Here is a 26,983-nt window from a genome sequence, read left to right as displayed (position 1 = left end):
TACCCGAGGTGACACGCGTGCGCGGCGGGACGAGCGGCCGCAGGGCATTGTGGGCGCTGTAGTCCCGTGTCCGGGCGGGCCGCGCACCCTCCGGCGAGCCGGCGGCGCCCACCGCGTTGCCGCCGCCGCCGCCGCCGCCGCCGTCGTTCTCCACCGGGCGGGGCCGGGCCGGGCCGGCGGGGCGGAGCGGAGCGAAGCGGCGGGGGTGCGCTAGCCCGGGGCTCTGCGCGGCGGGGGGCGGCGGGGCCGCCGGCTGCGGGCGGTGGCGGCGGCGGCGGGTGAAGGGCAACGACGGCGATGGGTGCTATGGGGTGAGTTGGGGGCAGCGGCGGGGGGAGGCGCGGCGCGGAGAGAGCAGGAGGGGCTCCGGCGAGCGGTGCTGGGGGCACGGCGGGAGAGATGCGGTGCTGAGGGGTGCCGGGAGACTCAGCCGGGGGCGCACGGGGGCCCTTGTGGGGGCACTGGGGAGCAATGCTGCGGGGATGCGATGCTGGGGAGCGCTGCGGGGCGCGGGCGGACCTACGGGGGCGCCGGGAAGCGCCACTGGGGGCACCGAGGAGGAGATGCGGTGCCGGGGGGGGCAGAGGAGCCGTGCCGGGGGGCACCGGCGGCCAGGATGCTGGGGGCAGCTCTGAGGGCAGTGCCAGCGGCAGCACCCACAGGGGGAAAGGGGTAGGAGCACCCGGGGGATGGGGGGCTCGGCGTCCGTTGGGGTGGGTGTAGGGGTCAGGATGCGTGGGGTTGGGAGGGAAACGGCATGGGGTGGCCACCACGGGTGGGCTGGAGACGCAGGGAGGTCTGTGGCACCGGGGGCCCCGGTGGGCGATCATCAATGCTGAGGCAAAAAGGTCACGAGAGGTGCGAGGAGGCAGAACCTAAGGACGCAGAGCCGGGAGCACTGGCTGCTGAGAACGGGGTTCAGGGGACACGTGGCCGCCAGGGTGGGGAACGGAGCTTCGACGGGGGCGGCTGGCAGCGGGGAGCTGGGATGCAGGCAGCAGCGTGGGTAGGGGGAGCAGCAGCGAGCAGAGCCGCCGCCAGGAAGCAGAACAGGCCCCTGGTGCTGATGTTGTCATCTGCGTCTCTGTTATGTGTTATTTCCAGCTGATTGGTAAAGATGGAAAGAGGGAGAGGAGGAGGAGGAGGCGGAGGAGGAAGGAACGTGGGAGGCTCCGGCCTGCACAGGAGCATCTATTCCCAGTCCCAGCAGCAGTACCATTACACGGCCCCCTCTCAGGGGGGCTGCATGGAGATCCAGGAGCTGGCCTCCAAGAGGGTGGACATCCAGAAGAAGCGATTTTATCTGGATGTGAAGCAGAGCTCCCGGGGCCGATTCCTGAAGATCGCAGAGGTCTGGATTGGGAGAGGCAGGCAGGACAACATCAGGAAAAGCAAGCTGACACTCTCCCTGTCCGTGGCCGCCGAGCTGAAGGACTGCCTGGGTGATTTCATTGAGCACTACGCCCACCTGGGCCTGAAAAGTGGCCACAGGCATGAGCACAGCAATGGCAAGGAGCAGCACTCGAGGCAGCGCCAGCAGCACCCGCCGCCCTCACCCTCGGGCTCTGTGGGCTCTGAAGAGCACCCTCATAGCGTCCTCAAAACAGAGTACATCGAGAGGGACAACAGAAAATATTACCTTGACCTGAAGGAGAATCAGCGGGGCCGCTTCTTGCGGATCAGGCAGACGATGAGCCGGGGACCTGGCATGATTGGTTATTTTGGCCACAGCTTGGGACAGGAGCAGACTATTGTCCTTCCGGCGCAAGGGATGATCGAGTTCAGGGATGCTTTGGTCCAGCTGATTGAAGAATACGGCGAGGGGGACATGGAGGATCGCAGGGGTGGGGGAGATGAGCCCCCTGAGCTCCCTGAGGGCACCTCCTTTCGGGTGGACAACAAGAGGTTCTACTTTGATGTGGGATCCAACAGGTATGGCATTTTTCTGAAGGTAAGTGAGGTGAGACCACCCTACCGTAACACCATCACAGTTCCATACAAAGCATGGACAAGGTTTGGGGAAAATTTTATCAAGTATGAAGAAGAGATGAGGAGAATTTGCAACAGCCATAAAGAAAAAAGGATGGATATCAGAGGGGACAGTGGTGAAGAGCAAGAGGGTCTCGAATAGAGTGCACTGAACTGGCCGTCTGGCAAAATAAAACAAAAAGCAGATATTGGTGAGAGGGACTGATCTATAGTAATTTGAAGTTGCCCCTTTTTTTTTTTTTTTTGTAAAGTCCTTTTCTGGTAGTCAGTACATAATGTTATGGGAGTCTGGTTATCATGCTATATTACACCCAAAATATCTCTGTATTTCTTAAGAAAGTACCAACCTCCCAAGTCTGTATGAGTCAGCTTCTTTGAGTGTGTAAGACTATGAAACTATGCGTATCAGCACAAAAAAGACGGCATTCTGACCTTTAAATAGTCTAGATAAGGCTTGTGTTGCACTTCAGCGTGGTACAAAAAAAGCCCTCACACTGAAATGTATCGGTTTCACCTTATGGCAGTTTTTCTGGAACTGAACTCTGCCTGTACTTGGTAAGAAGGCTGAAGAGCTGAGCCATAGGGCACTTACTGCAAAAACTGTCTTCATGTTAATTGCTCAGACATATATGAGGAGAGGGAGATGTTTAAAAATTGGTATCTGCTGGTTACTGAGTTTGAAATGATGTTCTTTGTGGGAGAAATCTCAGTAACCAGTCAGACCTTTAATACTGTGCTAGTGGAGAGCAGAAGATTTGTTATTAATCCCATAGTTTTGTGCTAACCTAATAACCTGAGTATCCCGGGATATGAAACTGTGCTCAAGTGCTAAGCCTTCCAAATTCATGGCAACAAGTCATAATCCATTCTTCATCTCTGTGTTCTGCCCACATGAGGCTGATGATTTTTTTAATGCATTCCTCCAAATTTCAGAAGCTATTTTTGTAGCCGGGGTGTTGTGGGTTATGACAGGAGGCTGTGCAACGGGTGTGCTGAGCCAGATGGCTGCTGTGATTGAGGTTCCAGAGTTCCCTCCCAATTGTGAAATGAATGCGGCCACGATGTTACACACATGAGGACAACACCTGGGCACTTCTCTCCTCCTGCTGTGAGGAAGATCTCTGTGGGGTTTGATGCACTATTTGATTCGTATCAAAATGCATCTCTGTCCTATTGATCTGTAACACATTTTCAAAGCCATGGCTGCATCAGATTTTCTGTCACGTTGACTTTACAGATGTTATTAGTACAACATAAGACCAGTGCCCTGCCATCACCTCCTTCCCGCCCTGTTGAAGCTGGAGCTGAAATCCAGCAATTTGATTTCTAGCTTTGTGCAAAGTCTACTGGCAACTCTGCAGCCTGAACCTTACAGTCCTTGTCAGAAGAATTCTCTGCTGGGAGGGAAAATGCATAGAATTAGCAGGCCTGAAGACTTTGAAAATTCTTGGTCATTTCTTAGCAAATGGATACATATCATTCAAGGGACTTTTTCAGCCTTCTGAAATCATTGGGAATTTGGTTGAGTTCCAGGTACTTTAAAGAATGTGTTTCCCACCTCTAAGGTTTTTTTGAAGGATGCGTGACTAGTCAGATATTTATAATCACTTGCATTGTATTTTGCAGAGTGGCCAAGTGTGCACGTGGACCAGATGTTTTCCAACTCAACCATTCCACTGTTTTTTAAATCTGTTCAGAAAGGTTTTTATCTTCACTCTTAGTCTGGACCCACCTGCACGCTGCATGGCCGCGCTAAATCCAAAAGCTATTGCCTGTTATGATATTAACCGTAGCAAGAGAAGCTGGGGAGGCAGGGGTGAGAACTGAGAGGATAATCTGGGCTTTACTTTGGGTACTAATAACAGTCAATCTGTTCTAACTTTAAAAAAAAGAGAAAAAAAAAAAAGAAAAAGAGGAAAGAAAAAAAAAAGCTTGCATCAAAATCACCAAAGAATCTTTAGGAAATGTCACAGTTGTGACAGAAAGTAAGAAAGTTAATTTCACTGTTTTAGGTGATTTGCCCTTTACATAAAACTACATATAGCAGTTACAGCAAGCAAACATTTGGCTTAGTGTCACAACAACCATCCATTTCTGCACAGATTGCTCTTTCAGGTACTTTTTCAAGTCTGTAAAGAGATTTTCACCACTTGAACTGCTAGCAGACCTCAATGAATCAGCTAGAGGCATTATGGGGTACTGGTTCATCTTTGCTTCTAGGCTTTTGGTCGCAATGTTTTTAACAGGTTTGGTTAGCAAACAATTACAATAACTTCTTGTCCCAGTTGGTGTGAAACAAGAGTTTAGCAAGCAAGTCCCGGATGCACAAGTCAGCACGTCGCTGGCTGCTGCTGCCCTTTACAGTGCCTGGAGTTACAATGAACTTATCACAGATCCTAACCAACTGGAGCTATGAATGTACAACTCTTTTATGCTCGCCTTCCTGCTCCCGTGTGGCACTCCTCCCCTACGCACTCGACATCTTCCAGTCCCACGTCTGTGTCAATGCATTGTAAAAGCTGCCACGTTGGAATTTGCTTAGGTTAGGTGTGTGTTGTAAGTGGTCACGCATTCCTTCTGTTCCTTTGGTGTTAGTAAGGAAAATACTTGCAATGGGCAAAGTGATTGAAAAGGCCTGTTTATTAATCCTGTCTTTTGCTTAAAAAAAAAAAAAAGAAAAAAGATGAGATGCAAAATGGCTTTTGTTATTGCTACTCACTTGCCATTTTGACAAAAGGGTGTCTAAATGCAGCTGGCTGTATCTTAGTAAGACTGGTATCTCTGTGCGTTTAACCCACTTATTTTTTTTAAATCTTTTTCCTGAGTTAATTAATTGGCCTTCTGATTGCATTAGTGTATTGTAAATAGCAGCCAGGAATCCAGTGCTGGCTGTGTGGCAGGGCTGGTTCCACAGGATTCACTAATGCATGTACTCTCCCTGTGTGGGATGCACCTTAGTATCCAAAACTGGATGAGATCTTCAAGTTCACAGCCGACTACCAATGGATAAACCACTAGCGACAGGTTTCCACAGAAATATAAAGACTACTGGTGCTTGCAAATATTGTCATGGGAGGATAAAACAGACTAACTCAAAATGTAGCAATGCAAAATTGTACCAGTTAGATTTGGAAACGGGTTCATCATTATTTTTGGCAGTGCATTTTCAACCTCTGAGAGCAGCAATAATGTAAGCTGCTTGTGTGCAGAAGGGCCCGTTGCAATGCTTGAGAATGCTGTGTTCCTCATGCATTTCAAATGTTCATTCTCTGTGCCCTAAAACTGCCATGTCCCTTAAACTTGAGAAAACACAAGCTTATTTGCACTAGAAAGAACGGCCAAAAACAATTCTAGGAGGACAGGGTGAAGAGTACCAATCTGAACCTCTTTTCTCATGAGAGAATTCCTATTAAAGTCCTCAACTCTGTTTCAAAATTGTATGGTCCAGACAGAAGTCTGTCAGTTCAATAAGAAAATCCTAATGCACTTTATATTGTGTAAATAATAGGAGCATATTTCTGCCACTGGTCTGGCAGGGGGTGCTTCAGCATTGTAATCTGAATCTTGAAGAGGTCGTATCCTGCGTGCACGTGTCTGATACGGACCTCTTGTACCTTCTTGACCCAGCTCCTGGACAGGTGTGGTGGTACAGATCCTCTGAGCTCGTCAAAGCGAGACACTGAGATGTAGTATGCAGTGCTGCTGAACAGCCTGAGCTGGTGGCAGTGCCTGCTGTGGCTCTCCAGCAGTTTAGGTCCGCTCTGAATGCTGTTGCTGAGCCTGACAAACAAGATTTTCAAGGCCACACCAAGTTCTTGTGCTTAGCTTTCCCTTCCGTTGGCACAGATGCTTGTGCCATCCCTCAAGGTCTTGCTTTGAGAATAAGGTGTCGTGGAGGCTTTGCCAGCTGACCCCCACCTGCTGTGAAGAAGCTGCCTTTCTTGGCAAAGGACTAGCAGAGCAGCATGTTAACAAGGGACTGGAAGGCTTCCTGTGGCCAGGTTCCCCACATGGCACTGCTTGAAGGTGACAAAAATCATGTCTGGGGGACACGCGTGGTGGGCTCCACCCTGAAAGATGCAGCCATGGCAGTAATCTGCTCTTTGTCGTGTTTCTTGTATGTACTCAATATATAAAAATCCATATTCACGTCTAGGCATTGATATATTTATGTGAGTATATTGTAGCCTGTAGTAGCTCGTAACAAAATAATCTATTTATCTGAAGTACACAGTCTAAAGATGGGGCTTAAAAGGCAGTTTCTCATACTATCAGTTTGGATAAGCGCATTATTTCACTGAGAGCACTTTGCCTGCTGCTTATCATGGCTCTTTTAAGATTTTGGCTTTTAAGCACTTTCATCTCTTAGGTTTTCAGTGAGGCTGCAAGGAAAACACAGGCAAGAGAAGGGAAAACTTTACTTCGAGGCGCAGTGCAGGTAAAGCAAGAGCTGCAGGTATCAGCCCGTTGCTGCCCCACGGGTCATGTTGCATTCCCACGCCGTTTTAAAATCCCTCTACTCTGCAAACCTTTACATTCATAAAATATGCCATTGTAAGGATTAAAAAGACCTGTCCTTTATTCAAAAAAATCCCAATCAATTACCAAAATCAGAGTTGGCATCCATTTTTTTTCTGCTGAAGATGTTGTAGTCTAATGGTTACACTGTTTATTTCCCAAGACCTGTGCTGGTGACCTAAACCTGTGGGAAAGGCAGCTGGTAGTGGCCAGGAAGCCTGCTGCTTGCTTGACTTGCAGCTCTTTTATCCACGTGTATTAATTTTTCTAGCAGAAAAGAGTTTATTAGTGTGTATTTTTATTGTGCAGACTTTGCACCCTATGTAAAATTAGTGAATAAGTAGGTTTTAGTTCTTTTGCATACTTTTTGCTGTACATATGGTATATATATATACACATTTTAAAGTAATTCTTAAAGAAAAGTATACCTTCAATTTAATTTTCTATGCTGTTTCCTCCAAAATTAAAATGTCCTTTATTTTTAGTGACTTAACATATTGTGACCCCTAAAATCTGCCTTCCCCCTTCTGCTCCTCCATTCCTTTTAGACAAAGGTTGCATTTGAAATACCTAGTAAGACTGGAAATAAAGGCTACACTGAACGCATCACAAGGTACTTGCATGTTAGTCCTCCTCATGGGTGCTTTGAGCAGAAATCCTGGAAAAGATGACAGCGGCACGGTTGCAGACATGGTGTTTGCTGGGCACGAGCCTCATGTGCTTGTGTAGCTGCCCTGTTGTGCTCAAGCCTCAGTGCTCATTGTGCTTGACAGGCACACAGGCAGCGGCCTGAAGTGGCTGCAGGCTGAAGCCGTTCTTCTTGTCTTCAGGAATGATGCTCTACATGCATGGCAATTGATGGTGTTTTTTCTATCCATGGGCTGTAAGGCATTGTCTCTGATCAGCAGTGGCTGTGTCACCTGTATGTTTTTCACACTACCCATAGTGATGTCTTTTGTTGACCCCACTGTTGTGTTACTGTCATCTGGAGTTGTGAAAATTTCATTGCGTGGTTGCAAAACCAAGCAGATTTGAGCAGGTGGAGAAGCAAGACCTACCTGCTGTGCTTTGCTCTCTTTGATGGGCATGCAGCCATATGGGGCTGCAGTTCTTGAGAAGCTTTGCAGTTTCTCCCTCCTTGTCCAAGGTGCTCATAGCTTCTTATCTCTTGGCCTGTTGGGGCTATGCATGTACAGCAGTGAACATCTGTGGTAATTCAGCCTTGTCTAAAACTGGCTGAAATCCATAGGATCACAGGAAAACACCCTGGGCTTGAGGGCATGAGGTGCTTCAGGGCTCAGGCATTTGGAAGAGGTTGAAGCCACATCTCTCACTGCTCTGTTTTTCCTGAACCCAAAGAAGCTTTAATAGGCTGACACCAGTTTTTACACAATAATTCTGGTGCTACATCGTGCTGGAGTTGTTCTTCCTAATATTTTCTCATGCTCATGCTTGGTTCCCCACCTGTATCTCCTTCAAGTTGATGGTATTTTAAAGCGTCAAGATAAAATAGGATGCCAGGAGTTATGGAGAGCTTGGACAGGTTCTGACATCTGCAACTTGGCTGCAGCAGTGTGGCCAAAGCAGTGCATTTCCACTGGCATTCCCCAAATTAAATATGGCAGGGGACTTACTTGTAGGTATCACCAGGTAGCTTTTCTTGCTGGCACTTAATGGAGAAGCTAGAGAATTCTTACATCTTAATTTCTGGCTTCTCCAACAGAGAATTCTTACATCTTAATTTCTTTAATAATTTTAAGGAAAGTGGTAGGTGACATTGAATAAAAATTGTTTTTTTAGAAATGTCAAAGCATACACTGAGGTTTCAGAACTTGGATGGCGCTTTGGCATTTCTGTGATTAATGTGATTAGATTATTCCTGCTGCATGCCAAGGCGCCGTGCAAAACGTAGGCCAGCAGCCTCAGGGGCCTTGTCTTTACATTAACTTCTGGAAATCTATACACTGGTGTTATGCTCTAGCCTTTTTGTGCGTGTTGAACGTGTTTTGTTTTTGTACCATCCTCAGAGGTACAAACATTGGCCCAACATCAATGTACCAAAATACCACCCCAATAAAGCTGTCGCTAATGACTTTGTAATCATTTCCCTAGTTGACAGGCTACCTCAAAATGCTTCATGAGGCACATGGGAATCACTAGCTCTTCAGAATGCGGGCACTGTACCTTCTTTGCAGGGATGTATGTTGCCTTTTAAGTGTTTAAACCTGTACTAAGCAGTACTGTCGAATGGGAAGGGGCAACAACTCCAGCATCCAAGCTCTTGGTTAAAGATGTGGCTGCAAGGCTGATCACTTAGTCGCTGTAGGGCAAGTCCCTTTCACAGGTAGAAGGGCTTTGTGTCTGGTCACTTCTTAATCTTGATCATTTGCTCTGAACAGATTCATTTGAGGAAAAGATACCTTCCATGTCAGCTGCTGGTTAACCTTGAGTTCCTGCATGTGTTCCCATCTGATGGTTGTTTTCAGTGTGTTTTGTTGGCAAAGAAACAGTGGGAGAAGGGGCTTGTGAACAGAGACAAATGCTTCCCACCAAAGTAGAGGAATGGAAAGGCAGGAGGGGGTGGTGGGGAGCAAGGACAGGATTCATGCCCCAGGGAATTTCAGAGCAGCACTTCCGTCTATGATATGGGGAAGACGTGGCACTGCCAGCATTCGAGCCCTCTTTGCTCAGGTCCAGCCAAGCTGGAGGTAGCCTAGGCTTGTCCAGGGGCACACGCAGAAGCTTCGGGAAGCATACAAGTGTTGGCTACCTGTAAAGTTCACCCCTGCCATCTCATTTTGTGCAGCACTGTGTGTACTTTTTACACTACAGGAACCAGTGGGAGTGACTTCCCTGCTGGACAGCTGTTCCTGTGCACTGGGAAAGAAAAGTGCGATATGGGCTGAAGGGATTTGGGGGAAAGAAAGGTTGGCCTCACTGTGAAAAGCTTTCCAAAAACATGTTCTGTGCCATCTTTGCAAAAGATCTGTGGCTCTTTGCAGGTGATCATCAGTGCTATAGCATTTATGTGCCTGGAGCCCAGGGCTTGTACTCTGAGGCCTGCTTTGCAGAAGCAGCCGGTGTTAGCAGCTGTTGAAAGCCATGCTTTGAACAAGTGAAGTGCTGTAATAATGGCAAGTATTCCATATAAACTGTCAGCATCGAAAACTGGGCCTGCTGGTAACTTTGGCTTTATTCTGCCTATGCCTATGTTCCCCAGTGCTACCATGAGCTGTAGTCAATGATACATCCCTACCTCAATGGAGTGTGAGAAAGTTGGATTCATTTGGCATTGCAGTTTTTGTGATCAATACTGATGGTCTCTAAAATAAAAGCATTAACATCTTTTGGATGCAACATAGTGGGTAGGTATCTCTACAGTGTTTGGAAAGTACACATAGGTAAGGCTTGGACGACTGCAGAACAATGGATCAAAAAGAAATCCGTATGCTAGAGAAGAAGAGGCAGTTGTAAAAGAATTGCATATCCAAGGGTCAGAATTTAAGGTTACTATGTCCTTAATTCTGGCACTTTCTGATACTTAGTTTTCCAATATTTTTTTCTCTGCTGTTTTGTATAAACTCTACTGGTGTAATGTCTTCTTGTGAAAGATGCTGAGTTGTAAAATAGATTTGTTTTTGTGATCTTGAATGGCATCTCACAAGTTGTGTGACAACTCCATCTCAGTGTCCCGTCATGGAGGAAGGACCAACAAACCTAAGGGTGAGGAGAACAAGGGAATGTTTAATAGGCTGCATTGTGATGGAGTTGGCAAGGACCTTGAGAGAACATCAACAGTGGCCCCCTAGGCAAAGATTAGCTAAACCAGCCCCCTTCCACACATTAGTCTTCAACCTGGCCGGAACTCAGGTTGAAGAATGGCTCAAAGGAAGTATCTGACAGTAAACTTAAATCTGCTGTTACGAAGGTGTCTACAAGTATGTTTCAGAGTCCACACAGCACACAGGCATCTGTGTTTCTTCCATTTAAACGATATGAAAAGATTTGCTTTCTTAAAACCTCCAGTGATGGATATTCACAGCCTCCCTAGATTAGCTGCTTCATTGGTTCACGCTGCTTACTGTTGGATACCTTTCCTCCTCTCCAACCTGCATTTCTCATGCTACATTCTTACGCTTTCTCTTTTAGTCTTACAGGCCATGTTCTCAAGAGGAGTTATGGAAACAGTTTGTTTCCTTTCTTGCTTGCAGCTCTTTACATAATTAAAGACTGTTGTCTGCTCTTCTAGGCATTTGTAAAGCCTTCCACAGCCCTTACCATACTCTTGCTGATTCTTTCTTTAGGCTCGTTCTGATCTCTTTCTTGAACACAGAAAATCTAAGATGAGGAAACATACATGTGTTGCCATCTTACCAGCCGCAAGCAAAAGCATCACAAACAATTTTATATAAAAGATTTTATATACTCAATGTGCTGGGTTTTGCAACAGCATGCTTGCTGACTCAAGCGTTGCTTGAAACTGTGTCCTCTCAGCTCCTCTGTGGCCGAGCTATGACAAAGGCAATCATTTTTCAGTCTTTGCAGAGAGGCTTTTTTCTGCTTTGACACAGAAGCTCACATTTATCCTGACGAAATTGCATCTTATTTCTTTTCAGATTCTTTCTTGACCTTGTCAAGATCAGTCTCGGTTCTCAGTGCTTACGGTCCTTCCCAGGGATGTGCCATCTGCAGGTTAAATAATTATTATCCATCTTCAAATCATCAGTTTACATGTCGAAAAGAGCAGTTCCCAAGACAGGCAGACCTCAACAGGACCTCTCTTGATATCTGCCAGCAGACTGACTGTGATACTAATTAAACAGGCTAATTGTAGAAATCATAACCTGTTCTTCCTGTAGGCTGGTTTTTTTCCTGCTGATGACTTTCTTTTTCTCCCTGTTTTTTTCTGCATAGGCTATATAGAGTCCAAACAGTAGTTTTTGCCCTTCCTTAATAGTTTTAGAAAATCGGGGCTATTAAAATACTACAGTACACATTTTCCATGAAGCCTAACAATATAAATCTTTTTTGTACATGGTAGGTTGACAGCACACCACCTAACAACATTCATGCTCCTATTATTTCTGAATAAGATGTAGGGGAAAAAAACACAAAACAGGCCTTTACCTGAATATGAAAGTTATTTTCATTGACACCCGCCATCTTCACAATATTTATCTTTGGATTGCTTCAGCAGTCGCAAGCTCAGGATATGTTCTTGTCTGTATGCTTTCTTTGTAGGTATCCAAAGGCTTGGGTAAACCAGGAGTGTCTGATGGAGAGGAAAATACATATTCTTGCAGATAAGCCTCAAAAGCTGCTCGTGATCTAACTGTCAAAAGAAATGATATTGACTAAACTGGGATGCTAAAGGTCTAAGAGTTTCTTCTAGGACTAACAAGATGCCTGTTTAAGCACAAGAATGAATCTAGTGGCTGCCTGTGCCAGTGCAGTTTGGAATACAGGTTTCTTCCGTGTTTTCCCATATCTTTAAGGATTGTTGCATACAGGTGTAAAACACTGTTTTCATCGTCCAGTAATTTGAATAGTCACCAACATTTACTTGAACTTTGCCAGTTTTAACTAGGTTTTCTTTTAAAATGACATTCACCTGTGTTACTTCTGCCTTTCCTGCCATCACTGTTTGTGCTTGTGTCCTCTTATTCCCACTTCTCCTTATATCAGTGGGCTTTCTAGCTTTCTGCATTGCTGCTATTTTTTTCATACTAATTGGGGTCACAAGGCAAAACAGGCTAACACTCAGTTGTTTTTTTTTCATGTGATCCTTCCAGCAGTAAAATACTCAATACACAACAAACTCATTCTGCTTTAAATAGCTTGAACATTAGTACCTTATTGGGACCTGAAAAAAAAATAGCATCAGTATGTCTGTTACTAGAGGGGTTGTGCCTTTCAAAGTGTTTCAAAATCTGGTTGCAAATCACCTTTGTCACCAAGAGTGACAAACAACTGCAGCTGCTTTGAGTAGGAAATGGAAATATCTTGTACTGGAAGGACAAAATTCCCTGGCTGTTTGGAAGTTAGCAAGACATGAAATGTTGATGTTCACTCTCAGCCATTTTTGCTTTCTACCCATGCTGTTCCTACTTTCTCCAAAAAGGTTTTAAGCACCTACTCTGGTATCCCAGGCAGAAGCTGTGTGTCAGGCCACTCAAAAAGCTGTTCAACTAGTTTGTCGTAATGTAGTTGTGTCATTTCTTTCCAAGCTGTGCTTCAAGCAGCTCCCATCTAGCAATGCAAAAGAACTGCTTGAAGAGCTCTGTTGTTTTTTTGTTCTTTTTTTTTTTTTTCCAGCTCCCAGAAGCTTAATCTGTTGAAAGTTAATTGGATTTTCTTTCGTAACATTTTTATTGCAAGGTGATCCAAGGTTTTGTGTAGGTTTAGCTATAAAGAAATTCCTCCTATTCTATGCAGCATCCTGCATTACTCTAATCATTTGACACATATATGTGAGTGCCTTCCAGAAGTGCATTTAAGCATAATGACTAACATCTGTCACACAGCAGTTGTTCTTTCTTTCATTCTCTTCCTCAGAGAAGGCTGGATGTGCCAATGCAGCCCTGGTATTTTTAACATAAATTAATTATCCATTCTGTTCTGCATTAATGTCCTAAAGGGTGAGCTGAAGCACATCTTGTGCTAACAGCAGCAGACCTTGACAGCTTCACAGCCAGGAGCAAACCAGAAAACTTTTGGGCTCCCAGGTAGCAAAGTTTAGCATTTGCACAGAAGGCTGGCATTGCACTGGAGGAGAACTTTCCTCCTTGAACTTCACCTAGCTCTAAATGCTGGGGGAGGACAAGGAGCATCGAGGATTTTGCTGTTACTCTGTTTGTGAATATTGAATTGATGCAAAAAAGATCTCACCTCCAGAGAGCAAATGAAAAGCCAAAGGCAACCCTGAGTTCAGGCAGAGGAGTTTGAGTAGGTAAGGCAGGTGCTATCTTGTCATGTTACTGAGTTTGTAAGTCTGTGTTCACACCAAATACCTTTCCAGTCACTTCTGGTCTCCCTGGCTCCACCTTACCTAATAGGTTACCACTTTGCCCACCTCTCTGGAAATTGAAGGTATTTGTTTTATGTGTTTCTAGCTTCTAAATGCTCTCTGGCAAGTGAATTTTGTCAGTGAGTGTGAATTCAGCTCATTCATCTCTTGTTCCACCCATAATCATAAAAAAAGATTTTACTTAGAAGTGTTCTAAAAGCGTAGTATCCTCACGATTGCTTTTATTTCTCTCACAAAAGGCTGGTGAAGCACCTTGCTGCAGGCAGCAGTGATCTGCTGCAAATGGAAGAAGCACCCTGATGCCCATTGGCAGGTTTAGAGTATGCGCTGCAAACCCAGAGATTACAGGCTGAAGTTTTCTGTTAATCTCTAAAATACTGAAGACAGCTTTTTAACTTTGATCAGGTTTCATAATGCCTCAACCCGGCAGAATTAGGAAAATACCTTTTTGGCTCAAACCCTTACTTAGAAAGCTGAGAACAAGCACAGCATTCGATGAGGTGAACCAAGCCTCATTCCTGTTGTCTCAGAACATATCTTTTCAATTGGTATTCTTTCTCTCCATCTGTCTGCAAAACATCAAGGTCACTAGAGCAGTGCAGATAGCAGCCTGTGTCTGATGTTCTTTGGCCTTAACCATTCCAATGACTAAAGGCATCCTGTTCTGCAGCCTTCATGTACTTACGCAGCTATTGCGTGGACAGTGGGAATTTGGGAGCACACAGATGTTAACTGTGGGTTGAGGCGAGTTTCTGCGAGGTTGGGGGTCACGCTGCAGCAAAGCAGCAGTTATTTAGCTTAGCAGTTGTTTAGTAACTCTCACTTATTCACTCTGTGATCATTCTCATGTCAGGTAGGGTTGCACAAAGTAGTTACCTAGGGCAGATTTGACCACATGCCTTTTGTAGTCTAACTGGTGACTAACACGCTGTTAGGATGCAAGAATCTGACTTGCAGTCAACATGCAACAGCTTCCCCAGAGATGAGCATTTCTGTGTCTACTAGGAGTACTACTCTGAGCATGGACTATTGCTTCTTATCACAACTTTGTGATGTGTTATGTGTTACTGTAATTCTGTTTCTCAGAAGGCAGAAGTAGGCTGCAGTCTGAAAGTACAAATTTTGAGCTAAACACTGCCATTCAAATTGGTTGCAAAATGGAGTTGCTTCTTTCTGTGCATGTAACAGCAAGTCCCTAACACAACATTTTGGGAATCAGCCCAAGGAGCTAGCCAAGTTAATAAATTTAGGTTTGTAGAATGAGCATAGCCACAGCAAAGTTGATACGAAGATGTTGAGATAAGAGTTGTGCATCTGCTAGTCTTCCATCCACTCTCTTGTAGTCCTGCTCTGGCTCCAGGTTTTGCAGCAGGTGATGATGGTGAAGGGAACCACCACAATGAGGTGCCATCAAAGCCTGCCCATGGGACCTGGGTCAAAGTAGGAGTGAAGGGATGATGCTCCAGCTGGGCTTGAGTATATAAAGAGTGGGAGGGAGGTGGAAGAGGAACTGTACTGTACATGGACGTTTACAGGAGACTGCATCTCATGAGCTCCCCTGCTGCTGTTGAGCAGGACAAAAAGCAGGAGGCAAGTGGTCTTGCAACCCAGGATTATATTAACTCAGTGAGCAAAGAACAGGAAAGGTGAAAACAGATCTGTTCTGGATACTGCAGGAGCACAACTATTTCAGCCTACCTTCACTATCTAATAGAATTTTGGAGGAAGGAGATCACTCTGGGGAGTATGTGGACATTTCTGTCTGTGGGATCTGAAAGCGGTGGCATGCAATTGGTGTGTGTTCATTGCATTCCAGCCCCTGACTTCAGTAACAGCATTTTCTACTTATACCAGCACAGGCATCTCTCAGTGCTCTTGAGGGTGACCCTTTGAGTCTTGCCATCTTACAAATAAGTAAATAAATGAATGGAGAAAGTGCTGAAACTCCAAATCTAGTAAAGAAACAGTCATTTTTGCTTGCTAAGGTATAGAGGAGAAGACATCATGTCAAAAGTATTTCTGCATTCCCCCCAAAAGAGGAACAGAAAAGTTAGAAGAGGAGGCTCTTGAAATATTGGTGAAAGGTAGAAGTGAAGACTAGGCTTGGATATTTGGTTTGGATATTATAGACTGCACAACAGCCCTCTGGGGTAGGACTGAGGTACTGCTCATGTAGTCTGTATCTGAACCTCTTTTTGAGATAGGCCCTTAAAAGCTGTCCAGCAGAGACTCAGCCTTCCTTGCCCCTCTGTGCTGAGGAAGAGAAATCATGACCTGGGGATCTTCTTACCCTCCTCAGCTTCTTAGGCTCTTAACAATGCGAAGAAGCTCACATCCTCTTCCATTCTGCTTCATTATGCTTGACGTCCAACAGAAAGCACACATTTGTCTGTACTGCCCTGTTTTTTTAGGTTGTAATGAATTTTAACTTTTCACAGCAATGGACTTGCTATTTTTTTAGTTGCATACAAGAGGTTCATTTCCCTCTTAAAACGGAGCGGAAAAAGAAAAAAAAAATCAGCTAAACGCCCATGCTTGCTTTCAGAGCCTGAGGGGTGCACTGGATTAACACCTGAGGGATGGTTTGCCACTGCAGAATTTGGGCACTGACATGAGCACAGCAAATGCAGCAGTGGCTTCGCTCTTTGTCCATGCTGCAACCCTGCAGCAGCCCTTGACCTGCTACAATACATCCTGGGGCAGCCCTCTGCAGTTGTTCAAACCCCTTGCCAACCTCTTCCTCTTTGCAGCTGTGAGGCTGTGCACAAGACGACAAGCAGGAGACAATGACATGGGTGTTTTTCACTTGCCTCAGCCTAAACACCAGCCTCTTTTTGTCATCCAGTCTTCCAGGAGCCTTTTCTGCAGTCATTCTTGCCAATACTCTAGCAGAGATCTTTTATCCTGTCCAGCTCACAAGCCTTGGCAACTGAAGCAGTCCCAGCCAGCTATGCAATGCAGCTCCACAATGCTAAATATTACCAGTTTCAGAAAACGTGACTCCGACAGAAGGCTTGGACTGTGAGTTAGGAAGAACATAGATTTTTTTATATGCATTTAAAGAGGGGGTTCACTTCAACCTTCCCCAAAAGGCTTTCAAGCCAGACAGCTATTTTTTTTTAAAGTTATTTATTAAAAAGTAAAAAATCAGTAAGTTTGTACTAGTAAAACCTACAACTCTCTTTTACCAGTGATGGATTTTTTCCTTCCTCCTTGAATTTTGTATGGATGCAGAAACTAATGCAAAATAAGAGTTGCAATATCAGAGGAGATCAGAACAAAGTGTTCCTTTGGATGGAATTTGATGCAATTTTAAGCTGCTTGTAGAAGATTGGCTGTGAAGGTGAACTAATTTGGGCTGAAAAAGCTGTTTCTGTTAAACTATATTGGGTGTGCTTCAGAAGATGGTCCTAAATAGTGTTTTGTTTTGTTTTTTTAAACCACCTCTGACATCTAGGAAAGATAAACATATTTTTGTCTTAGATTGTAGGTGTGATTCTTGCTGTAAGAAACTTACATTTTTTAGAAACCATCTCAGAAAGACATTTAAAGCCAAAAATATTGTACGGAAGCCTAAAAAGAACAAAACAGAAATCACAGATCTGAGTCAGCACCAGGCCACCATGTGCAGAGATTTATGGCTAAGTTAGATATGAGTTGTGACCCACCTGCCTGCATTCCTGGCCATTCCCACGCTCAGTCTGGTGCCTGCAGAGCCCCTGACCAAGGCTGGCCTTTCTCACTCTCCTGCACGGTGTTGGTGCTGCAGCATTGCAACCAGACAAGAACTCGAGTTGGCTGCATTTTGGGGGCCCTCTGCTCCTGATGTAATATTTGGTCCCTGGCTGATGTCAAGTAAAGACCTTGCTTTCTGCCAAGCTAAACCCCCTACTGTTTCAACTGCACTTTACCCTCTTTTCTTTCTACTCATAGATACTGCACATACTGCTTAACTGCTGCTGCATTTAATTCCAGAAGCTGTAGTTGGTGGCAGGCAAAGTGATCTACATACAACCTCTGCCTTACTCATAAGCGTACATTACGAAGCTTAGCCAGCATTAATAAAATGTTTTGCTTTCAATGTGCTGTCCCTGTGGTCCAATGTTCCCATCATCAGGCTCCACGGTTACAAAAGCTCAATATATCGGTGTTCTCTGGCTGCCTTCAGTTTCATAATGCTGGATGCAGACCACAATGCCCAGCTATGTGGGTGGGTATCCAGCTAGGACTAGAAAGCAGATAGATAGTTGTTTAATGCTTCTAGGCTCAGAAAATGCACAAAGGCTCTGAAGTTAGACTTCAGATGTCCCTATGTGCCTGCTGACTTTCTATTTTCTGCTGCTTCAATGCTTGCTGTGTTAGAGGGGCTGTGGTGGCAGCATCCCTCAGTAGAAGGAGCAGCAGCGGTGGCTAGAAGGTCCTGTAAATGAATTTATCACACATGCATCACTCCCCTCCGTGCAATTCAGGCTTCACTGGGATTGGATACAGGTGGCCACACAAGGGGCGGTTCTTGCTGTCTTTCTTGGCCATAAACCAAAGTTGGAGGTTCCTTTCCCCATGTGATTGTCTCACCACGCAGTTTCGGGTATAGGTTGTTTCTCACTGCTCTGTGAACCTAGTGCTTGGTTTTCTTCAGCACTTTATGAACCATTCCAAGAGTTCATGACTTTTTTTTTTTTTCTTATACAGAAAAAAGAAACATTTCTCTGTCATCCCATGTGATGGATATTTTTGTGCAGGGACAAGATGCTTCTCATCTACATGTAAATAATCATGTAAGTGCAGAAAGTCTAAAGCCTGCTGTATTTTTTTTTTAATATCATTTTGTTTTACACATCATTAATGCTTTTATTGAGAAGATGTTTTCACTTATACATAATTTAAAAGGCATATGATTTTCCTGCTCTATGCTGAAAGTGTGCAGTTCAAAGCACAAATTTCAGAGCGCTATTTTTGTCGGTTGCATTAGATTCATAGCTGGTATGAGTTGAATTGGACACAGTTTCCCATACTCAAGGCTCATAATGTTTAATTTCCATGTGCCAGCGTGCACGCACCCTTGCTGGAGCTGAAATTAGGCTCCTTCCATGCCGATTGGTGTGAACTCAGTTTGGCACATCTCAGTTCCTCAGGCACCGTCCCCAGGTTCTGGGAATTTTCCAGGCAGAGGATCTATGGAGCTGTAGTAGTGTGTATCTGCATTCATGCCTTTTTTGGGCAGTGATAAGACAGCCTCTTCATGGAGATTGCCATTTTGTAAATAAGCTTCTTCTCAAGCACCACCACTAGGACTACAAAAGATGGATGATTCTTTCCTCCCAGAATTGGTTTTCCGCTGCAGGATCTGGATTTTCTTAATTTGCATATAGTTAAAAATGGCCCCGTGTCTTCAGTTTGCACTATGCCTGTGGTACTGAGCAATCTTGGATCATGTTTTACTCTGCAGTATGCTGTGTCTGGGAATCACTTTATTCATCACTGAAAATCAGCTTTTAATTGTGGCATACAGATATCTGCAGGCTTTCATGCAGCAAAAGCCTCTGCCTCCAAAAATAAAACGTTGCTTCTCATAAACTTTCAAATGAGTTGTTTTTTAGAGACTGGAAAAGTTGCCAAGAATATCTGCATGAAAATCTAGCATGCTGACTAAAGCGTGAATTTACCGTTGCCTTTAAAAACCAGCTCTGAGCAGCATTCAGGCTGCAGGTAAGGTTGCAGGCTGTATGATTTCCTGCAACAATTCTGTGCAGCACCTGCCTGGTGTGAAAAGCCTGACAGTCTGTTTGCTTTCCTGTGTGCGATCCCAAAGGACAGCAGGTGCTGCTATGCCAGGGCAGCGGTGAGACGGTCGCAGCACGGCATGAGAGGCAGCCTGTGTGCTGCTCTTCTTGGAGAAAGTGTGGAACAGCTGTGGTTTTTAAAAATGGCTGCAGTTCAGGTGGAGGTGAAATTGCAAGGAGTTGCAGGCGTAGGTAAGCAAAAATATAGCACACTTAGACACCTTCCTTGGGACAGCAGCGTGGAAAACTACCCTGCAATTTGATGCCGTTTTCTAGCATTAGATTTATTATTGATTATCATTTACCAAAAATCTTTACCATCAGAAAAGAACACACACAAAAAAAATGATTGGGAAAATGAGTAATTTTTCTACTGTACTTTCCATGCTGGCACATTTTCAGTACATACAGTGTTTGGTTTTGGTCTCAACACTGAGATCGGTGTTACTGAAACTAAATATTTTCCATGCATCTACATTAATGTAATGTAATACATTACAACATTGCAAGATCTGCACAGTGCATGTGATAAGAAGCGTGGAAACTTCTTCTTTGCCCAGCATGATGTCCAATAACTGCTCGTAATCTTGCATGTCTCCATCACTGCCACGAAAGCAGAGATGTGCAAGTTTGTACACTTGTTCCTTGGTGAGTTTTGTGTGGGAGAGGGCTATGTCTGCATCAGGCCAGCTTAGATCAGCTGCTCCCTGCAGCTGCTCAGAAGGTTGAAACACAAAAGCCAGGGTCACAGGACAGATTCTTTTAGCAGTTTTCTTGTCTGGATCAACACTGCAGGTGCTGTGAAGCTGGTGCTTCCCATCCCCAACTCCCAGATCTTATCCAGACTTGTCTCTTTCTAGCTCTGTGTCTGCAGAGTAGGATCTGTGTTCTTAGCTACAGGATGCCTCACCTGTTTATGCTTGTTTAAGTACATGTCTTTGAAGCAACACTGCAGGTCAGGACACTTGTTTCTTAAATTCCTCTTCTCCTCGGGTATTAGTATTATTTGTTTCTGAAAAATCACCTCTCTGATGTTTGCTCACTGGTTTAGTACAGGAAAAGCTTTACAGTTGTACCTGGAACATCCCAATACACATGCAAGGTGTGGTTCTCCATTTTGACAATCCAGATGTGATTTACAGAGCATGGAATGTACCGCCAAACACAGACAGCAGCTTCTGACTGCAAACTCCAGCAAGCCAACACTTTCATTTTAAACAGAGCTTTCTCCATGAAGCTTTGCACTTGGCTGGCATGCATCAGGTACTGGACAGCTAGGGATTGCCTAGTAAAATACTCGCAAGAGTTGACAACTATGCAAACAGAGCCTGGGAAGAGTGATCATTTTGTCAGGCTCCTGCTGAAACCTTTTGAGACATCTAAGCTCAACAGTTTGTTTATTCTCCTGAGGTCCTGCTACTCCAGCTTTCTACTCGTCCTTTCATACTCCCCTCAGTTTAGCTGCCTGGTCCTCGTAGGTCTGCCCTAGGTTTTCTGGGCTTTCAGCTCAACATGGTTATTCAGAGGGAGAAAAGCCAACAGCTGGAATAAGAGAAGCAGAAGTCAGCAATGCAGCACGTCTTGTGTGTTTAAGGAGAAGAAAGAACAGCATCTGGCCTCTGTCAGGAAGAGTTCTCCTCGCCCAGCCTCCTTCAAGGAGCATGCAGAGCTGAGTGGAGGCAGACATGTTGACTGCCTGGTCCTATCTTCCTGCAGCTTCCTTCCTTCTTGCGTGTCTCCTGTCTTGTAGTCGCCCAGCTGTGTGTTACAGCATGCTAGACATGTGAAAGTGATGTCTGCATATCCAAAGTCCTTCTTGGGGATGTTTTCATTCATGAAAATGAAGATCGGATGTTAGGAACGTTGACATTTACTGTCAACATTTCATTGTCTTGTTCTTGCACTATCTGTCCTTTCACCATTAGGGTGGTGAAGAGAGAAAAGCCGGCTTAACACGTAGTCAGAAAGCGCAAGTATATAAGTATAGAAACAAACCACCAATAAGTACATAAATAGGCTAACTGTATGATAGCTTGTAAAAGGAGGCAGTCTGCAGCGTGACTCCTCTGTAAACTGCATGATAGCATTGGTGAAGCCTGCTGCAGACACTCAGCAGCTTCCCAGGGTTGCTTTTGCTAGACTTTGAGTATCATAGTTGCAGAGACTTGTACCTGTTCTGAGAGACTCTTGTTTTTTTCGTACGCTGTGGCCCTTTGCTTTCTGAATCGGTTCATAGTGATGGAGTTAATGGAGCTGTTCCTTATCGTAACCTAAAAGGTGTCAGTTGTTTGCTTGTATGTGTTCACAAGCTGACCCGTAGCGTTATGCATCCCTGAAATGGTGTGATTTGAAGCACTTTTGGTGTGGCATGTACAGTAGCAGTGCCATCTGGTTTTGATTTCATCCCTAGCTATCACACGTGTTCTCCCCATGTTTTGGACACTGAACCAAACAAACTTTTAAACTAGCACTTTAAGTACTAGTGGTCACTTTGCTTCTGATTATATTGAGCACTGCACTTTTGTAAGTACTATTAGCACTGAGTTTTGAACCACTTTTTTCCCCCAGTCTATTTAGTCTCTTAGGCACGGCATTAATTACCTAGGGGCCATCAGAAGATAATTTTGAGGTGTATGTGACCACTGTCTGGTGCCTAATTTCCACTGCATATCTCTTAGCAATTTTATAGATGAGAGAAATGAAACCGTCAAAGATTGTTTTTACCTAATAGACTGAACATCTGTATCATTGACATCCAAGCAGATGTGGTTGCTGTAAACTTTGAGGTCAATCAGAAAACCAAGCGCATGGTTGTTTTTAACACCAAAGATATAGGAGAAATCTCAAAAGGGATTGGGATAGTGCAAGATGGTATAATTTACACTTTGATTTGCACAGACAGCAGGATGTGAAACAGAACCAAAGCTAAGAGTGCGTGGCAGATACTCTCGGTTTTGGTAGGAGAACCCGGTCTGCAGCAGCAGGTTGGGTTGGATCAGTGGGAAAGCTAATTTGAAACTGCTTGTAGATGCAGATATCAGTAACAACTGCGCTCAAGCCATTGCAATACATGCCATCATTGTGCCTGTACTGAAAGTGCTGTTGGGATCGTTGTGGCTAAAACTACAAAAAAAAAAGTAAAGAATTCGCAAATGTTTTAGATGATGGAGCATATAACCACTGGGTTTGCTGTTGAGATTGGAGAGAAGCATTAGGAGCTTAGCAAGTCGCATGGCAAGAAGCCATGTCAATGTGCTTTCCTATCTTTGTTAGATTCCTGCAATATTTCAGCATGGCTGGTGTGGGGCCTGAGTTGCCAGTTCTCCAGCAAAAAATCAATGGGATAGAGTTTGTTCCAAATGGCAAAGTCATAATTTTCTAGTATTTGGACCTGGGTGATGATCCTCAGGATGCACCATTTTCCAGGTTTTGATATTCCAAACCATACCCTCTCAACCCACTGATGTCTTTTGCTTCTCTAAAAGCCATCATGGGTTTACTGCAGCAACAAGTAAACCATGGTGCTTGCAAGGGTTCTGTTCATCCTTCCCAATGAGGTATCATGCAGGAGGCCCACAAGGGAGCCCTTCCATTGGAGCCTTTCCTTGGCAATGCTCCTGGATGGGATTTGCTTCTTGGTGACATGAGTAGGGGGGAAAACTCCATCAGCACAGTCAATTGCTTGAAGGAAGAGAGATGAGTTAGGTCTTCTCCTTCACTTTTAGCAAGCAGCTGTGGTGGAAATAACCTCCAGTGGAAAAAAAAAAAAGTGATAATTTTGCTTGTTTCAGCAGATCAAGTATTGTCCTGACCAGCTGCTTTTGCTTTGGTTCAACCTAGGCTTTCTTCTCCAATAGAGCTTTATGGGTTTGGGTATTCATTCAGAATTGAAAGTGGTTAAAAAGCAACAAGATCTGAGCAGCCCAAAGCGTTATGCTTTTATATTCTCCATTGTGTGATTTTAAAGTGGAAATGTACATAGATTCCAGACTTTTTTCTCTCCTGGCCAAATTAACCCTGCAAATCTAGCTTTAAAGAACTAGCATCCAGCGGCTCAGGTGCTCTCTCAGTACCCAGGCGCTAGTTGATGAGGACAGCCTCTCAGAAAGGCTCACAGAGGGCCTTGGCCCCTCTGGCTGGCGCTGGGACACAATGGGATGCTTTTCAATACTTGAGCCGACATTCTGTCATCCTTTGGGGAGCTGAGAGCTTTCTTTCCTTCTGGGGAAAGGAAGCTGGCAAGGAAGAGGGACGCAGAACAGGTCTCTGTGTTTTTTTCCACAGGTGTAGTTTTTTGCCCCTCCGAGTTGGCATCTCGTTCTTCGGGAAGGTAAAGTTAAACACTTTCTGCTGCACGGCACACATAAGGCCTGAATGTAATGCATAGCACAGCACCTCTTTCTCTGGAAGGACCTTTTAAGCAGAAGACGGTTCTTTTAGGGGATTTCAGTTGCTTGGGTTTGAGGCAGCTCATGGGAAGTGCATTGAAATGGCACACGGACGATGTTTTACTGACCTTTTCGTTCTCTCCAGCAGAGACAGTTTTAATTTCTTTCCATAGTTTAGAGCTCTTTCCCAAAAGTATTTCCTGGCCCATGTGAATGACCTTGAAATGAGTCAAGTTTATCGAACTAATTGTGCATTGCAGGAAGCAGTCTCCAAATGCACACACACCTATGCACCCATCAATGTGTATGTGTGCATGTATGTGTGTGCACATATAACCTACAGACAGAGAATTTATTTTCCCCACCTGTTCTTTTTGTGGTATTATTATTATTATTATTATTATTATTACTATTATTATTACTGTTATTATTATTTTGGGGGGGTTTGATTTATTTTCAGGATATTAACCAAAAGGTGTTTTAAATTCATGGCATGAAGAACCCTAGATGTAAATCTGAGTACATTGTGATGCTCATTAACAGATTTTTCTGGAACTTATGTGATGCTCAGTATTTTTCTTAGGGAGTTTTGTTTAATGTTAGATCATTGTTCTGAAGGATGTTGGTACTACTGGAATCACACTAATGGAAATAAAATGCATGTGTTACAAGTGTAGAAACGGTGAAGAATTAAGTGTGAACTTACTGTACAATACCAATTCTGTTTTCAAACGATCTGTTTCGCTGTTCAGTAGTTGACATATAAAAATGCAAATGTACTGTAATTTAGCACTTTTTCAATTAACCCTGTTCTCACTATGCCAGAAGTAAGGAGCACTTCTGGGGCTGTCAGGACCCGTCTCTCCTGACGTGCAGATCCTGGGAAGCATGTCAGGAAAGGGTCAAGCTCTTCATCCTTCCTGCACATTTTGGTACCAGAATTGGCCAGAAGGAAAGAAAAGTGTGAGAGTCTCTTAGTCCCCTAGTGTTAACAGGGTGCAAAGTGTTACATGTTCCGTACTGTACTCAAAGGGTTGGTTGGTCAGTGACTGTATTGTACTGTATGACGACGCATAAATTGCCTTGTATTGTTTCTAATGGACTGTACCATGTCCCCCATGGATCTCCATGTCCCCAGTTTTTCAACAATGATGCATGTTATCAGTTAGGTCCTACAACTCTGTGGTGCTAACTCTCCCATACCTTATGGTGCTTCTGTGGACACTAACTGAGGACATGCTGACCAGAGCTTGAAGTTTCACAGTATTTCTCCTCTGTTTGTACAAAGTGAACACACACACACTAAATGATAAACTTGAATTTGTTTCAAAGCATCATTGACAATCTAATGTTTTCTATGTGTGCTTTTATTTGGGATGGCTTTTCCAGAAAGCAGCTCTCTCCCCCTTGGTTCGCAGCCGTTCCTGTGCTCCAGTAGGCAATCCTGTCCTCTTTCTCCATGGCGAGCATGGGGCCAGGACTTACTGTGACTCCTCTGCCTTTGGAGGTGAGCTGCCTCCCCAGCAGCTCTCTGCGTGCTTGTCTGTGCCTAAAAAGGACACCTGTGACCACTCCATCCCCAGGTAGGTGGACACTGTGGTGCTGCTCCAACTCCTCCACAACCAAAAGTGGAGTCTGTACCAAGAATTGGCTTTTTACCAGAAGGGAGGGAATTACTGAAGAGGAGCTGGAGTCCCAACAGGCACCTCTGTCCTGTGAGGGGAGAGCCCACACATGCAGCCCCACTGGCAGAGGAGTCACTGTTGGTTCTGGGGCTTTATGGGCTGTTGGATAGTGTGGACAGACCCTTCCCATTCCAAGCCCCCCACATGAGCTGCTTTCTGGAGAAAACAAAATCTGAATATATTTTATATCTATTTGAAAACAAAGTCTGATATTTACCCCTGTTACCAACTGAATTTGCATATTGTTGTTTGCCACAATATTTGTTCTGTCTTAAAATAAATTTGCTTACTTGTGTAGTCTGAACTGTCTGGTCTGATTCTTCTTGCCTGATGCACAGTATGTCTGTTTCAGGGTTCAGTCACTCAGAGCTGCCCTTACAGTGTCTCCCACGTGGGCGCTTCCTGTGAGTAAGACAGGGAAATGTGTCCGCCTGTGAGGGGCAATAATTTTAGCCAAGACCCAGAATATAAATCTATCTCTTTTGGTTATCTCACATCTTCTCCCCAGGGCTTTTCAACCTTATGTCCTCTTTCACCAGTCTTTCATAATTACATCCTTCAAAATGGTAAGTGTACAACAGAAGAATCACTGCATTTCAGTACACTTAAGTACAGTTAAGAGATTAAATAGTTATTAATGTATTCATTGAAGTTAAGTAATTTCTGATGTCGGTGTTTTGCATTTGAGAAGGAAACAATTTATCGTGATGTCGTCACCAAAAACAGCAGCCAAAAGCTGTGGACATCTAATGATGTTCACAGGAGGAGATGTAGCAAAATCTTTCTTTCTCCTCAGAAAGGTGAACAGCACCATCTTGGTTTTTCAGTGCCACACGTTAACAAGGCATTTGCATTGATTACTAGAGATTGTACAGAGGAAGGCAGCACTCACAAGTGGTTGCAAACCATGCATCTTCAGGTACAGAATCCAGTCTGTGAGTAGATGAAATTAAAAGAACAGTGCCTGTTCCTGCCCCACAAAATGCCCCTTTATCTCCCTGTAGCCTCAAATGGAAGGCAACAAGTTCTGCTCAGTCCCTGGGTGTGCCAAGCATCCTCACACCACCCTAAATAATGTATATTTGTTTCCTCAGATGATTTCTCATGCCCCCTCAAGTACAACCCCCCAATACTGCCTCTCCCACTGTTGTCACAGGGGTGCTGGGACTCAGCAGAGCCACTGCAGAAGACATATGCAAGGCTGTATCAGGTGCTAGGGGTACCAGGGAGTGCCCATGCCACATGGGGTGCGAACGTGAGGGGCCCCACTGTGCACGAGTGATGCACAGGGAGGAGATACAATGCTGAGGAGAATACCACACCAGCAGGACCTTCTGGAAGAGCTGGATGGACCCCTCCTAGGCGCATACCTCTTTCCAGCATGTCAGCATCAACCTCTTTATTGCGTGGAGCCATCAGGTCCAGGTGGAAAAGATCTTCAAGGTGTGTATCACACTGAAGTTAAGCTGCCCCTGGTGTCATCACCAAGGACCAAGTTGGAAGCATTACAAGTGCTTTATGTATCTGATTGCTTAAGTCTTAATTTATGAGACTCAGAAGTAAAATACCCTCAGGACTCCTTTTTGGCAAGAT

General features: G+C 44.7%; 1 protein-coding gene across 4 annotated transcripts; it reads left to right on the top strand.

Moving 5' to 3' along the window:
* The first annotated feature begins 228 nt into the window (after nucleotides 1-228).
* On the top strand, nucleotides 229-23,712 carry PURG (purine rich element binding protein G). 4 transcript variants are annotated; one of them, XM_048942813.1, is made up of 4 exons: nucleotides 229-311; nucleotides 1,105-1,932; nucleotides 18,227-18,312; nucleotides 23,602-23,709. In XM_048942813.1, exons 2-3 carry the CDS (start codon nucleotides 1,118-1,120, stop codon nucleotides 18,306-18,308), a joined length of 897 nt encoding a protein of 298 aa, XP_048798770.1. In that variant the 5' UTR covers nucleotides 229-311; nucleotides 1,105-1,117; the 3' UTR covers nucleotides 18,309-18,312; nucleotides 23,602-23,709. The 4 variants fall into 4 exon arrangements, with proteins under 4 accessions (XP_048798770.1, XP_048798768.1, XP_048798769.1 ...); XM_048942811.1 differs by lacking the exon at nucleotides 18,227-18,312 and having other exon boundaries at nucleotides 23,602-23,712; XM_048942812.1 differs by lacking the exons at nucleotides 18,227-18,312; nucleotides 23,602-23,709 and adding an exon at nucleotides 11,749-18,220.
* The last annotated feature ends 3,271 nt before the right edge of the window (nucleotides 23,713-26,983 follow it).

The sequence above is a fragment of the Lagopus muta genome, chromosome 4 (genome assembly GCF_023343835.1).
Source record: "Lagopus muta isolate bLagMut1 chromosome 4, bLagMut1 primary, whole genome shotgun sequence".
Classification (NCBI taxonomy): domain Eukaryota; kingdom Metazoa; phylum Chordata; class Aves; order Galliformes; family Phasianidae; genus Lagopus; species Lagopus muta.
Note: the sequence above shows the minus strand (reverse complement) of the source record. Positions and strands in the feature narration are given on the sequence as shown.

Coding starts and splice junctions, on each gene's coding strand:
- PURG (XM_048942810.1), top strand. CDS start 1,118: ATGGAAAGAGGGAGAGGAGGAGGAGGAGGCGGAGGAGGAAGGAACGTG.